Here is a 14,222-nt window from a genome sequence, read left to right on the forward strand (position 1 = left end):
CATATATATATTTTTGTCAGGTTGATTCGATCTGGGAACCTTTTTCCTATGGTCCTGGTAATTCTTACTTCTAGCTAGGAGTACTAGCATTTTTAAATTTCGAATGTACGTACGTACAATCATGCAAAAGATCGAGCCTTAATTAAGAAATCGTGGGAAATTATAACTTTTAAGGAGAAAATAAGAACTGATTCTGCATTATGCATGCATGCATGCCAGCTGAGGCCAGCTTTCCTGCAGAAAAATTACCGTCGATGATCTGATATTATAGAATATGTTCTCACAACTTTCTGGATACATCTTAACCAATCAATTCATGGTAATTAGTCTTCATATACTTAGTTGTATATATAGTACTTATCGTTCATTGCACGATTCCTTTTGAAAGCGATAATTATCCTGATCCAATGATTGAAATTTGTTCTTAGCAGTTGAAGATCGTGTGCATGTTTATATATTGACTTACGTTCAACATGATCACTCGACTTGCAACGTGCATGGTTGATACTTATATATATATAAGAGAAAACACCATTAATTGTGCATTGTTGATACCATTGTATTGATGATAAGAAAGGATGCATGATACATGAAAACACCTTTTATTTTTCCTGCTTTGGCAACTGAGAAAAAGGAAATTAATTGTGAGAGTGAATGATCAAGGATTCAGTGCATGCATGCAGTAGCAATGCTGAAAAGAGAGATTAATGTTAGCTGCAAATTAGTCTTGCATGCGTGTGCATGACTCCTTACGACTAGCTACGTACATATGGCTTTCAGTCGCTTGCATTTTTTAAATTTAGAAACATGCCTAATATTTTATATTTGTAATCCTCAGTACACCAGACGTCACTTGAATTGATGGGAGTCTAATTTTTCTGAGATCTTAAAAACAAAAACGATGATGAAGATACAGTGCATCGTCCATGATCAGCTGTCCGGTAGTAAAAGTAGCATAACTTACACATGATTGTTGAATTGTAAACGAAGTGACATATATGACTAAAGCTGAATCGATCTATTCTGTAGTTCCATCAACTACAGATCAACTTGTGGAGAATGGAGATGCATACAAATGGTCCACCTCCCACTACTCCAGTACTACCGCATGCAGTCCGTTTCAGCCATAGATCATGTGTTTGTGGAAACATTTAGAAGTGACCTTAATAATTCTACTTGACACATATTGATCATGATACATGAGCTTGTAGCAGCCGTATATATCATATGGTTGATATGAGTTCTGATAGTTACAATAATTTCTATGTATTTTTTTACACTCAACTGATGTGATTGGCCAAAACAATTATTTTATATTAAAAAAAAATGATACAGCCGATCACATTAATGAAATGTGCAAAGATTATGTAAAAATGACTGCATATAGAATTTTTTGTTGATATATTTGTTACTATAGTATTATTATTATTGTTGTAACTTTTTTGACAACAGGAGTGAAAGTGTCAGAGTCTGATCAGATATTGAACAAGCATGTAGATGAAGTAGTAGCACTGCATGGATCATAACACTTTGAAAAAATAGTAATGCTACATGCAGTCATGGAGTGCGCAAGTGTCGTGCAGTAATTTTGAAAAAAAATAGGGTCTACTATTTTTTTTTTTCATATGAATCTCATTCATTTTTTTAAAGTGATTGCGCAGTGCTTGCGCACTCACGACTGCAACTATAATTTCTCTTGAAAAGAACCATATATTGGTTGCTCCCCTGCCCCTCGATCCTTAAATATCTCAACAAGGACATGATATATATATATATTGTTGATGTTATAAAAATCGCACAACATGCTAGAAGGGGAGAAAGAGTTATTCCAGGTCCATTGGGGCGACTTGGGCCTAGTTGGTGTTGTTAGGAGTCACCGACAGTGTGTTGGTACGGCTCTACGGTATTGGTGCGTACATCTATGATGGTGAAATACATAGAGAAAATAAGAGAAGATGGACACATGAGTTTACGTGATTCGGCATGATGCCTACGTCCACGAGTATTTGGAGAGAAGAAATACATTATAATATTATTGTTTACAGTCTTTCATAGTTTCACTGTACAATGGTGACTTCGGATACATTTATTGGAGAACAATCATTCGCTGGAGCTCCTTGTTCTTATATTGAATGAGAGGTCGAAGAAGAAGAGGATCCTCCCGGTGCGCTCCTTTCACAGGAAGAAGAAGAAGACGAAGAAGACGAAATTGAGAGAGAGTTTTTGGTCATCTGGCTGAAGGCTTTCATCTACCTCTAGGTTGCTTGTCCCAATCTATAGTGATGAGATCGGTCCCATTTGCATGTGTCAGCCCCCTTTTCTCCATATTTTCCTATGACTTGCTCTTGATGGCCATGCCACCCACATGATGTATGTCCCCTCTTGTTCTCCACTCATATCCTTTTGTCTTTTTTCGTAATGTGGCTTGGTGGCTGGGCCCTATATTGGGCTCTAACATTTTACCCTCTCACACACACACATATATTTCTCCATTGATCAAGGAAGGAAGGCCTAGCTTGTTGAAGAACCATAACAAGCTTGAAATTCCCCAATATCATAGTTATTATAATTAAGGCAAATTAATTAAGGTGCGTTGTTTCATGCCCAAACCCCAAGTAAATAAATGAATAATGTAAGATTTAAAAGCTTATTTAGGTATCCTACTGACAAGAGGCGTTTGTAGTCCAACGGTTAGGATAATTGCCTTCCAAGCAATAGACCCGGGTTCGACTCCCGGCAAACGCATTTTCCTCTTTTTAAGAGTTAATCCTTTACGTTGAGCCTTGAGGCAAGAAAGAATTTGGGAAGTAAAGAGACTCAGAAACTCTATTTTGATTTATAATTTCATTGTTTCCCCCTCCTTTCTGCACTTCTTTTGTAAAAGATTTTAAAAAAAACCAAACACAGAAAAAACATAAACTCCCACCTGCCCGCATGCATCAGAAGCTAACCTCGAAATTGCACAAACTCCTCCCTTCTGCACTAATTTTATCATGATGTCAATACTACTTTAGTACTATGTCTTCAAGTACTTACTGTATATATATATTGGATTCAATTCTCAGACCTTTTCAATTTATCTATGTTTTCTATCGATGTCACAATCTTTCACGCATTTCCAAGAAAGCCATACATATAGAACCTCTCTAATATTTCTAAATTTTGTGAGAAAAATAATCTCCATTTTCAACACAGTTCCGTCCTTGTATATTATGTTAAGAAAAAAATTACAGACATAAAAAGATTTCATAAAAAGATTTTACACACTGATGTGGCACACTTACATATTTTTTTATTCTTTTTTTTCTTACTTTTTTTTTCCTTCTGCACGAAGCTACTCTGCACGGGAGCTCTCATCCCCCCGCCGGACGGTGCCGCTTGGATTGTTGGCTGATTCCACCAGCTCTGAGGTGGTCCCCGACCACCATGGTGGCGACGGGAAGGGTGGAGATGGGCAGAGACAGAGAGGGAAAAGGGGAGGAGGGGAGGAGACCACCAGCTCTGAGGTGGTCCCCGACCACCATGGTGGCGACGGGAAGGGTGGAGATGGGTAGAGACAGAGAGGGAAAATGGGAGGAGGGGAGGAGACTCACACGGGAGAGGCACTGTCGTGAATGGGACAGTGCCGCTTAGACTGTCGGCGGCTTTTGCCAGCCCTGAAGTGGTCTCCGACCACTATGGCGGCCACAGAGAGGGTGGAGATAGGCAGAGACAAAGGGAGGAGGGGAGGGGAGACGCACGAGAAAAGGAAAAAAAGAAAGGAAAAAAAAAAGTAGGGAGACGTGGCAGCCACATCAGTGTGTGGAGTCTCTTTGTGTTTATATCAATCCTCTTATGTTAATAATATTAGATATAATTTTAATTCGTGCAAGTTCTACACCGTCTCTTTAAAAAAAAAGTTTTATTATTAAAAAATTAATATTTTTATATGGATCATATATTAACATACTTTTTATAAAAAAAAAATGTACAAAATTTAAACACTTTAGACTGTAAAAATCATTTACTTTTAAGTTAAATAAGTCTTTCAACATGTTCATTAAATAATTGTCTTAAAATTAAATGTATATCAACCGTCTCTGCAAGAAAACAAAATCCACAAAATACAAAAATAAAATAAAATTCTCTCATTAACCGAACCATGAAAATAGCAAGAAAAACCTTTACAAGTCATATAAATTATGAATAATGTTAATAAATCCTCTCATTTTATCTATTATTTTGACTTTCGTATATTTATTTATTTTTTATTTATTGATTAAGAAAATAATTATTAGTATATTAATATTTATTATTTTTTAAAAATATTTTAAAAAATAAAAAATAGAAATTTTACGCACCCAGCGTAATATGAAGACTAGATCCTGAATAAAAAAATTAAAAAGACAGGCACTTTATGACTCGGACCATTTACAGAGAGGCACGCGTTGATACTTATATAGACCGGATATTCTTGGCTCTGAGCCTCTGACTTGCATTGACTAAAACACCACCGCACCAAACCAAATGGGAAACAACTGTAGCAGCGGCTCCTCCTCCTCCCCCTCAACAACCCCGCCCCGCCCCCCGGCCGAAAACGGCATCAGAATCATCCCTTCGGAGCCCAAACCCTCCGAAACCGTGTCCTCTCGAAGTCGAGGTCAGACTCCCCTGGGCCGCGTCTTGGGCCGGCCGATCGAGGACGTTCGGTCCACCTACACCTTCGGCCGCGAGCTCGGCCGCGGCCAGTTCGGTGTCACCTACCTCGTCATCCACAAGCGGACCGGCGAAAAGTTCGCCTGCAAGTCCATCGCCACGCGCAAGCTCATTAACCGTGATGACGTCGACGACGTCCGCCGCGAAGTGCAGATCATGCACCACCTCACCGGCCACCGCAACATCGTCGAGCTCAAGGGCGCATATGAGGACCGCCACTCCGTTAACCTCGTCATGGAGCTCTGCGCTGGCGGCGAGCTCTTCGATCGGATCATTGCCAAGGGCCATTACTCCGAGCGCGCCGCCGCTGGACTCTTCCGCCAGATGGTCACGGTCGTGCACTACTGCCATTCCATGGGGGTGATGCACAGGGACTTGAAGCCGGAGAACTTCTTGTTCTTGAGCAAAGATGAGGATTCGCCGCTCAAGGCCACTGATTTCGGGCTCTCTGTGTTTTACAAGCCAGGTGAGTGTGTGTGGTTTTTGGGAAAATGTGGGTGAATGTGGTAGAAAATTTAAGTTTTGCGTTTTTTGAACTGAGAAGTTAAGCAATAATTGCATTAGTGATCTTTCATCCCTGAATTTGTGAATAATGTGAGTAGTTAGTTTTCCAATAATTGGGTGCAACAGAAACATTTAGGATCGATGATGGCGGTTGATCTTTGATGACCAGATCAAGCTTGATGCATTTAGATCCTAAAGATTTGGTTGGCTCTTTTATCCGTGGGCACGCTTAAAATATGATCCGCGAGAACAAATGCAGCCGTTTGTAATGTTCGTCTTTCTTTTGCGGTTTTAGTATGATAGTATCCACTTTCATTCTCTAAAAGCATGTGCTTTTGAAGTCTGGACATCGAAACATTTACCTTCTCAAGATTATTTTGAGGGCTTTTGTTGAGAGATTTGAAGCTTTACTCTTTATGTGTGTGTTAGTGCAGGAGATGTATTTAAAGATCTTGTTGGAAGTGCGTATTATGTAGCTCCTGAGGTGCTGCGTCGAAAATATGGAGCTGAAGCTGATATTTGGAGTATTGGGGTGATTCTATATATACTACTTAGTGGGGTCCCACCTTTCTGGGGAGGTATGGCTCTTGTTCTAAATGAGTAAGAAAAGTTAAAACCCCCAATCAACGATAGTTTTTATGCTCCAGGTTTTGTGTGCCTTTGGGAGAGTTCATCATAATGGCAGATTTCAGATTCGTTACCCATTTTCAGATATCAATTTGAATGGTCCTGGTCGCAGGTTACCAGTGTATCCTCACTTGCTTCTCTTTCATATGTAGAGAATGAACAGTCTATATTTGATGCTATTCTTCGAGGACATATTGATTTCTCATCTGATCCTTGGCCGTCCATATCCAGTAGTGCAAAAGATCTTGTAAAGAAGATGCTACAAGAAGATCCTAAAGCACGGCTGTCATCTCTTGAAGTCCTAGGTAAGTTTCAGTAATGACGAATGACCACACGCACATTAGGTTGAGGAAGGCTAATGTGTCTTCTCATGCATGTCTCCCCTGCCTTCTCACTCTTTATGTCCTTCATTCTTAAAAGATGAGCTGAGTTTGGTGGCTTATTTATATTTGAAATGATGTTCAAACACTGAAAATGCAATGCAGATCATCCATGGATGAGAGAAGATGGGGATGTATCTGATAAACCTCTTGATATTGCTGTTTTAACTAGAATGAAACAATTCAGAGCAATGAACAAGCTCAAAAAAGTTGCTCTAAAGGTGAGTATATCTTCTTTTACGATCATCACAAGCATCTGTTACTTCTTTTTTTTCCAAGAAATTTGATATACTAGCAACTTTATTAATAAAAATTCATGGAATTATAAAGAACAATGCTCTTTTCAAAAGCATCCCTAAAGAAAATTCCAGGTTTTCTTACCACCCCAGTGAGCCAACAAAGTTTATGAAGAAACCTACCCAAGGGCATGAACATTTACTTCCAGCCAATCTGAGTGGTTCCAGTCTTTCATTATGCCACAATTTCTCTGTTTTCTTTAGGTAATTGCAGAAAATCTTTCCGAAGAAGAAATCATTGGCTTGAAGGAAATGTTCAAATCTATGGACACAGATAACAGTGGAACAGTCACTTTGGAGGAGTTGAAGGTTGGCCTTCCTAAACTGGGCACCAAGCTTTCTGAGTCTGAAGTGAGGCAGCTAATGGAAGCGGTAATATCTCTAGTCTTTTTGTCTCTTTTACTCTGCTTGAACTTGTTGGTGCTTCTGAATTATTTAACTTTATCCCACCAGAATTGTTTTTATAAGTATCTATTTATTTATTGGGGGTCTTATTTGTTAATAGTCCCAACAGAATTAATGAGAATGTTTTGATGGCAGAAGATTGCTTCCTCTTAGAACTGATCGAATATGAAGTCCAAACTCTTTTAACTTTTGTTCCACTGATGTGGATAGCATGCTTGGCTCCTAGCTGCCGATATTTGCACAGATACTAGATGCCAGTAGAATTAAGAACTAATTTTCCAAATCGGAGAATTGTATTTTGTTGAATGAAATCATTTATTGATGACCATTGATTCAAATTTTGCATTGTATAAGCATAGATCACAATTAACTTAACAAGGTCTTGACCAAATATTTGGGCCTTCTACAGTATTAAAAATTTATGCAATCCGTGTCCATTTGTTTTGCTAAATCAGAGGTTATTCTATGCATTTCCTATAGCTTGGGCTTGGACCCATAACCATCTGTCATTGCTGCCTATTCATGCAGCACCTTCAGGTTGAAATGAATCACGTACTTTACTGATTTTGATTTTGCTTATGACCAATCATTAGTGAGGGTTGTATTCTTTTCATAAATAAAACATACCTTCCATTGTATTCTTGCCTTTAAAACACATTGACCCTTTTATCATAACTGTAGTTACGCTCATTCAAGGGCATGATTCTTGATTCACTGGCATATTGGATCACATTACAGTGCTGAAAACATGTTCGTTTCATGTATCCCCAACTGTATGCATATGTGAGCCTATAGACTGGAAATGGAAACGGCTATTGATTTATATTCCATTTTCAGAGTTGTTTGTTTGCTTGCATTATTTGTAATAAATGCATTGCAAATCTCATCATTTTGATGAATGTGTTGCTGGTTCTAGCTCTTCTAATATAACGTAGTTTATTGCTTTCTCAGGCCGACGTTGATGGAAATGGGACTATTGATTACATTGAGTTTATAACAGCTACTATGCACATGAATAGAATGGACAGAGAAGACCACTTATACAAAGCTTTTGAATATTTTGACAAGGACAAGAGCGGGTACTCACCCTTTGATCTTTCTTTTTTTATTTGTTATTCATAATGTCCTTATCACAGCTGTCTAATCATATGGTATTTTGTCTTGGTTTCGTGTCTTGCATCTCATATTAGTTACATCACAATGGAGGAGCTGGAGAATGCCCTGAAGCAATATAATATGGGAGATGAAAAAACGATCAAGGAGATCATTGCAGAAGTTGACACAGACAATGTATGTTTCTTCCTTCTTCCTTACACACGATTTGTTATATTAACCGAGTTATTCCTTTCAAAAGTAATGCATGGTGAGAGATTTTGAAACTTCAAAGCACAAGAAGAATTCTTTGTTAAAAACAAAAACTTGCAACTCTTCAGACCCACTTCATTTCCTAAACAGCACAGCATATATCAGCACTCTTTGATTTTTATTCCATCTCAACAAAGCACGGATGTCCTTATTTCTTGGGTGACTGATTGTTCACGACTCCCAAATTCTTTCTCAGGATGGAAGAATTAATTATGATGAGTTCGTAACCATGATGAGGAAAGGTAATCCAGACTTGGTCACAAACAGACGGCGCAAATGAGCTCGATGCAAATTGGCATATTTCGGTTGCCTCAACCACTATTTGCAGATGCCTAGTGTCAATTCTAGATCATGTATTCAATCTCAAAATATCTACCTGAGGTTGAGCAGTCCTTGCGGTCTGAAATTGTTTGTGGATTGTCCATAAGTACTAGAAGAAATGAGATCGATTGCCATCAGTTTGGGATGATTTCTGTGTTTGATTTAGGCTGTTATCTTAACTGGTTAGATGCTTGAATGTACCAATAAATACGAATTTTAGAACCCACTTGTTTACGAGGAGAAAAAGAAGAAAAAAAGGCTTGTTTCCATTCTTGATTCCGAAGGATGGTATGTTTGTTTGTTTGTTTTTTTCCTTTTTTGTTTTTTTATCAGCTTGTTTCCGCAGGTTTAGCTTGTTGATGTCAAGTGATCCTCTAAATCCGAAGCAAAAGAAGCCAGAAAAGCTAATTATTTTGTTTTGGCATCCTTATGCCTTGAAGTGTGCAGCTACTGGATCATGCTGATGAATTTAATTTGCCATCAGCATATGAATTTGCGGTTCAGTTCTTAAATAGCTCTTGCTATAGAAAATGGTGATTATTTGCTAAAGCATCCTGAAGAATGGCAAATCAAGGAGAACTAGTAGATTCTGAAGAATGGCAAATCTAACCAATTGTGAAGAATGGTGTCAATTTCAAGAATGGCATGTTCAGAAAATCCATCGTTCTTAAGCTTGGTTGCATTCCTCTTCCTCGTTTTATTTTTCACATTGATGGTGGAAATTAGTATCCATCTTGAACACTTTACTCCCCCTTCATTTTATTATTGCTATAATGCTTGCTTTCTTAGCAACGAAAAGGTTGAATTTTCTTGAACTTATATGATTAACAAAAAAGAGAATTGGTTATAAATTGACCATTTTCAAAATCACTTCTCCTCGTTCATTTTTATAAAATTTTTCTTCTCAACTCATCACATCTAATTATTATAACTTTTTAAAATTTTCACATAAAATAAAATAAACAATTTAATTTTTAAAATTTTAAAATAAAAATATTTTAAAAATATTTTATTTAATTTTAAATTTCTATTTTAACTTATTTCATTTTATCTGTAAAAATAAAATAAAACAAAATAGGCCTTAGGATCGGTTGTCTTGGTCTCGGGATATGTTCTCTCCGGATGGAAGGTTATCGCAGGGTGTAAACAATTTTAAGGATCAGTCCCAACACTCAACAGTTAAAAAGAAATGTTTCGCTTATATATATATATATATATATATATATATATATATATATATATATATATATATATATATACTTTTCAAGTTTATTCTTCATGATAAAAAGACGGGACGCTCTGCAATAATCTGAATTCTGAACTCCATTCCCGTGTTGAGATTTGTTTCTTTAGTTCTTCTGGGTATAAAATCACTTTGATCAGGAACTATCATTTCTTTTGCAAATTAATTTAGCCATTATTTTATAAAGGCGTGGCACATTTTCGTTGAAACTTCATTAATTACCACAATCTTCTAATACTAAAAAACAGAAGATAAATTATATGGATTTTTCGTCAAAACTAAGTTCATTAAAGAATAAAGTTATCTATATAAAACTTAACAAAGTCACGCCATCCAATCTTGTATTAAATAATCTGAATTAAGCTGTTTAAGTTTAAAAAGAATCTGAAAACTATATTAATAAATATAAAAGAAATTTAAATTTTAAGAGTATGAAACATTTATATCTTTATGATCATATAAGTGATGCCGGACAAAATTTAGATTAATTCTAGTGGCTAGTTTAAATAGATAATCGAGACGAAAAATACAAGAGATTCATCCAAAACAAAGAAAAAACAACTCTGAGAATTATTGATTAATAGTAAAATTTGAAATTATTTTATGAAACCCACAAGCCTAACTTAAATAATTGAAAATTTCAAAATTATGAAGATGAAAAAATCTAAATTATTATATGAGAAATTAATACATAAATAGACAACAGAATCGATTTGGATTTGCATCAATAAGTTATAAATAACATTTTAATAATTAATAATTTTTTAATGAGTAGTGATAGGAGAACTAACCGTTCACAACTCATACACAACTTTAAAATAAAATAATGAATAATATTATTTATCATCTATTTTATTATCATTGTAACATTTCGCTCTCCAAGTTTAACAATAAAATCACTTTTTAAAATTATCGGTGAAGTTGGAGTACTACTATTAAACTTGACTTAAAAATATTTTATTTTATTCTGAATGAAGTGCCAAGTACAAAAATTATTTATAATAAGTAGAGTAGTTTTGAATTAAAATATTGAAATCGTTAATGAAAGTGCACGAAAGTATTTATTAAAATTTCTCAAAATCTGTACTATAAAAATCATAACTTAAAATCTCTATACATGATCTAAGCCACTATCATGCTTCCCTGGACTATGTATCATCCTGCAGCTCTACCTTCATAAATATTCTGACTTGGTGTGGTTTAAAATATAAAAGAAACTAAATTGAGTCGATGGCTCAGTAAAAAACTCATCATAATGTAAACATACTTAACATAATATTTTTCATAAAAAAAATTTATATTAAGAGCTTAAAATCATGATTGATCATGATGATGCTTATGATATGCATGACTGATTTATCTGAATTAACTGACTAATCTGATTTAACTGACTAATTTGATTGACCAACACACTTAACTCTGTGTGCGAGGTTGTGCACCGGCCCAACATCCGATGAACGCAAGAAGAGCTACTAATAGTATTTTAGCATACTACGGTGGACCACACTTGAGATCATCTACCTTGGAACTGCATTGGTACAATGCATTTGAATGATTATCTGATTAAACTGTTCTAATTTTATCTTACACTTGATCTTAAGATAGCTTACGTGTCTCATGCAACGTGAAATGCATAATACATACATAACTATAATATGCAGGATGAAACATAAATGGCGTGCTTGCAAATATCATGATATGTGTGGTACGTAAAAACTAATTTTCAAAGAATTGGCTTTAATAATAATATATATAAGTAACTAACGTATGATAATCCTAATTTGTGATCAAGCTACTTATCTTGTAGTGTTGATTCCTAAAATTTTCGACACAAAATCAATCATAGTGCTGGACTGGGTATCTTGAGTTCGGCAGCTGCACGTATGGAACTTCATGGTTTTTTTTTTTTTTTCAAATAACACACAAAATGAAGATATTTATAGAGAGATTTGGGAGAGGGTGTTATGAGTTCAAGTTGAACTAGATTAATACATGTAGTGACACTAATCGATCTACTGAACACTCAGTTGTGATCATCTAAGAAGAAAATTTAAATTGAAAAATATGATCTAGCAGTTCATTCAATGTAGGATTGGCAATCACTACAACAAATTTGAGATTTTGGGACGAAATTATTTAGGGACGAAATTTTTTTCGTCCCTAAAAGTCATTTTTTGGGACGAAATTTAAATTTCGTCCCAAAAAATCCATGAATGTAGAAAACCGTTCGAACGTCAAAATAACCGATCGAACAGTTTTTTCTGCGACGAATTAAATCGTCCCAAAAAATTTTTACCGTTCGAACGTGAAAAAATACGTTCGAACAGTAAAATTTGGCGGATAATTACTTTATTATGGCGGGAAAAGTTCAAAAACGTTCGAACGATAATTTGTTGTGTTCGAACGGAACATATTTGGTGGCAAATCCTGGCAGGAAGCTTTCTAAACCGTTCGAACGGAATATATTTAGTTAGAACATATTCAAGCACCACATTTATACATTCGAAGGTATAATTTTAATCTCGGTACGAAACTCAAAATATAAAAAATATCTATCATATATACAAATTCATTAATTAATTTTATGTAATTAATTTTAAAATATTTTAATGATTTCTTTTACGTTAAATAAGATATTTAGTAAATAAATATTATCAATCACATACATATTAATCAACCAAATAAAGCAAATATTATCAATCAAAATGTCATATATATTGTTCATAATTACAACAAAAGAAAATATAAATAAAAAATAAAAACTATGATGCGAGGTCTCTACACACATCCTCGACTGCAGCTAATTGTGTCTCTACTTGTGTCAGTCGAGTACTAACTGTGACCTGAGTTGCATTATTGGCATTAATCGCTGTACGTAACTCATCAACCTCTGTACGTAACCCAGAGACGGTAGCCATAATCTCTGTACGCAACTCAGACATGGCAGTATGCACTGCATCAATCACTGCTGATGTGTGTACACCGATCTCAGCACGCAATATGTCAGCCAGCTCCTCGCGAATATATGTGCGTGATGTCTCAGGCTGTGTAGATGTCTCACCGGCCGATACTCCAGTATCTCCTGGCTGCCCATCTCTCTGAATCTCAGCCCTATCTGGAACAGCTCCACGAAAACGAAATCTAGAGTGTCCCGTGCTCCGTGATAGGGTGGTGCTGTTGATCGGTGCCATCGGAAATCGAGAACGCTCGGCAGGTTCGGGCACAACCCCGGCATGTAGCAAAAATCGAGTGATGAGGATCCCAAACGGCAGTATATCTGTCGTAATAAACCGTGCCTCTGATCGGATCCTCTCAAATATATAACCAACGAGGTCGATCGGGATGCCACGAGCGACCCGTATCATAAATCTCGCTCGATCCATGCCGACCTCGGTCTTGTGCTGCCGTGGGTCAATATTGTTGGCAATGATCAAATTCATAATCTTGAAGAAAGAAGATAAATCTGCCTGCCTAATACTCTTGGAGCCATCATACACTGGAGCATCTGGACCAACAATCAAGTCCCTGACCTCGTGATCAGCAAGTGTATCTATCTCATCTGTGTAATCTAGTCCCTCGTCCTGAGACTGAGCTGCATCACCTGAGGGACCAGACTCCCGTACTGGTAGGTTTGGATAGGCATCAAGAAGCCTAGGAATACCCAAATATGCAGCGAGTCCATCCGCTGAAAATATAACAGGAGCTCCTCGGACAGAGATCCTATATGCCCCTCCATCGTCTGGGCTAGCAGCACCGAGCTCTTTATAGAACTCAGTAACGATCTCAATGAAGGAAAGGAGCTCCATTCCTTCTTCTCGCTGATCTAAGATCGGTGCCCAACCACGATCATTAAATACTGATGGGAGGGATTGACCCTCCCATATAAGAGCGACAAAATCAGACAGTTTTACCTGTCGCTCAAGTAAAACGGTCCGCTCTCGAACTGTTTGGATGGAAGATTCTCCTGATCTACCACGTTTACGGCCCCGAGAAGACATTATTATGATCCCGCAATTAAAACAATAAAATATACATTCAAGATTAGTGATAAAATCTAATTACGACTAAAAGATTTACAAAATTATATACTAATAGCAATTTAATAAATTAATTGATAGAACATATAATCAATTAAACGATGAAAACAATTTAATAAGCTAATAAAATGTTAATGGATTTAACTTAATAATTACCGTTCGAACGTATAAATATATGTTCGAACGGAAAATTAATAACGTTCGAACGTGTCTATAAAGTTCGAACGTACAGGTTTACCGTTCGAACGTACTGGTTAATACCGTTCGAACGTAAAACAGATCTAACTCGGCCATGGCTGAGTCAACTCAGCAGCCATGAAAATACTCAAAAATGTTTCGATTCCGTGGT

General features: G+C 36.5%; 1 protein-coding gene and 1 non-coding gene across 2 annotated transcripts; both read left to right on the forward strand.

The window, feature by feature from the left end:
• The first annotated feature begins 2,673 nt into the window (after positions 1 to 2,673).
• On the forward strand, positions 2,674 to 2,745 carry TRNAG-UCC. Its single transcript has one exon. It is a non-coding gene; the product is annotated as a tRNA-Gly (tRNA).
• Positions 2,746 to 4,417: 1,672 nt separating this feature from the next.
• Positions 4,418 to 8,884, forward strand: LOC108997439 (calcium-dependent protein kinase 1-like). Its single transcript, XM_018973728.2, has 8 exons — positions 4,418 to 5,161; positions 5,634 to 5,777; positions 5,979 to 6,131; positions 6,312 to 6,427; positions 6,707 to 6,874; positions 7,859 to 7,986; positions 8,098 to 8,197; positions 8,469 to 8,884. The coding sequence occupies exons 1-8, from the start codon at positions 4,507 to 4,509 to the stop codon at positions 8,550 to 8,552; spliced, it is 1,548 nt and encodes a 515-aa protein (XP_018829273.1). The 5' UTR covers positions 4,418 to 4,506; the 3' UTR covers positions 8,553 to 8,884.
• Positions 8,885 to 14,222: the final 5,338 nt, after the last annotated feature.

This window comes from Juglans regia, chromosome 9 (assembly GCF_001411555.2).
Source record: "Juglans regia cultivar Chandler chromosome 9, Walnut 2.0, whole genome shotgun sequence".
NCBI lineage: Eukaryota > Viridiplantae > Streptophyta > Magnoliopsida > Fagales > Juglandaceae > Juglans > Juglans regia.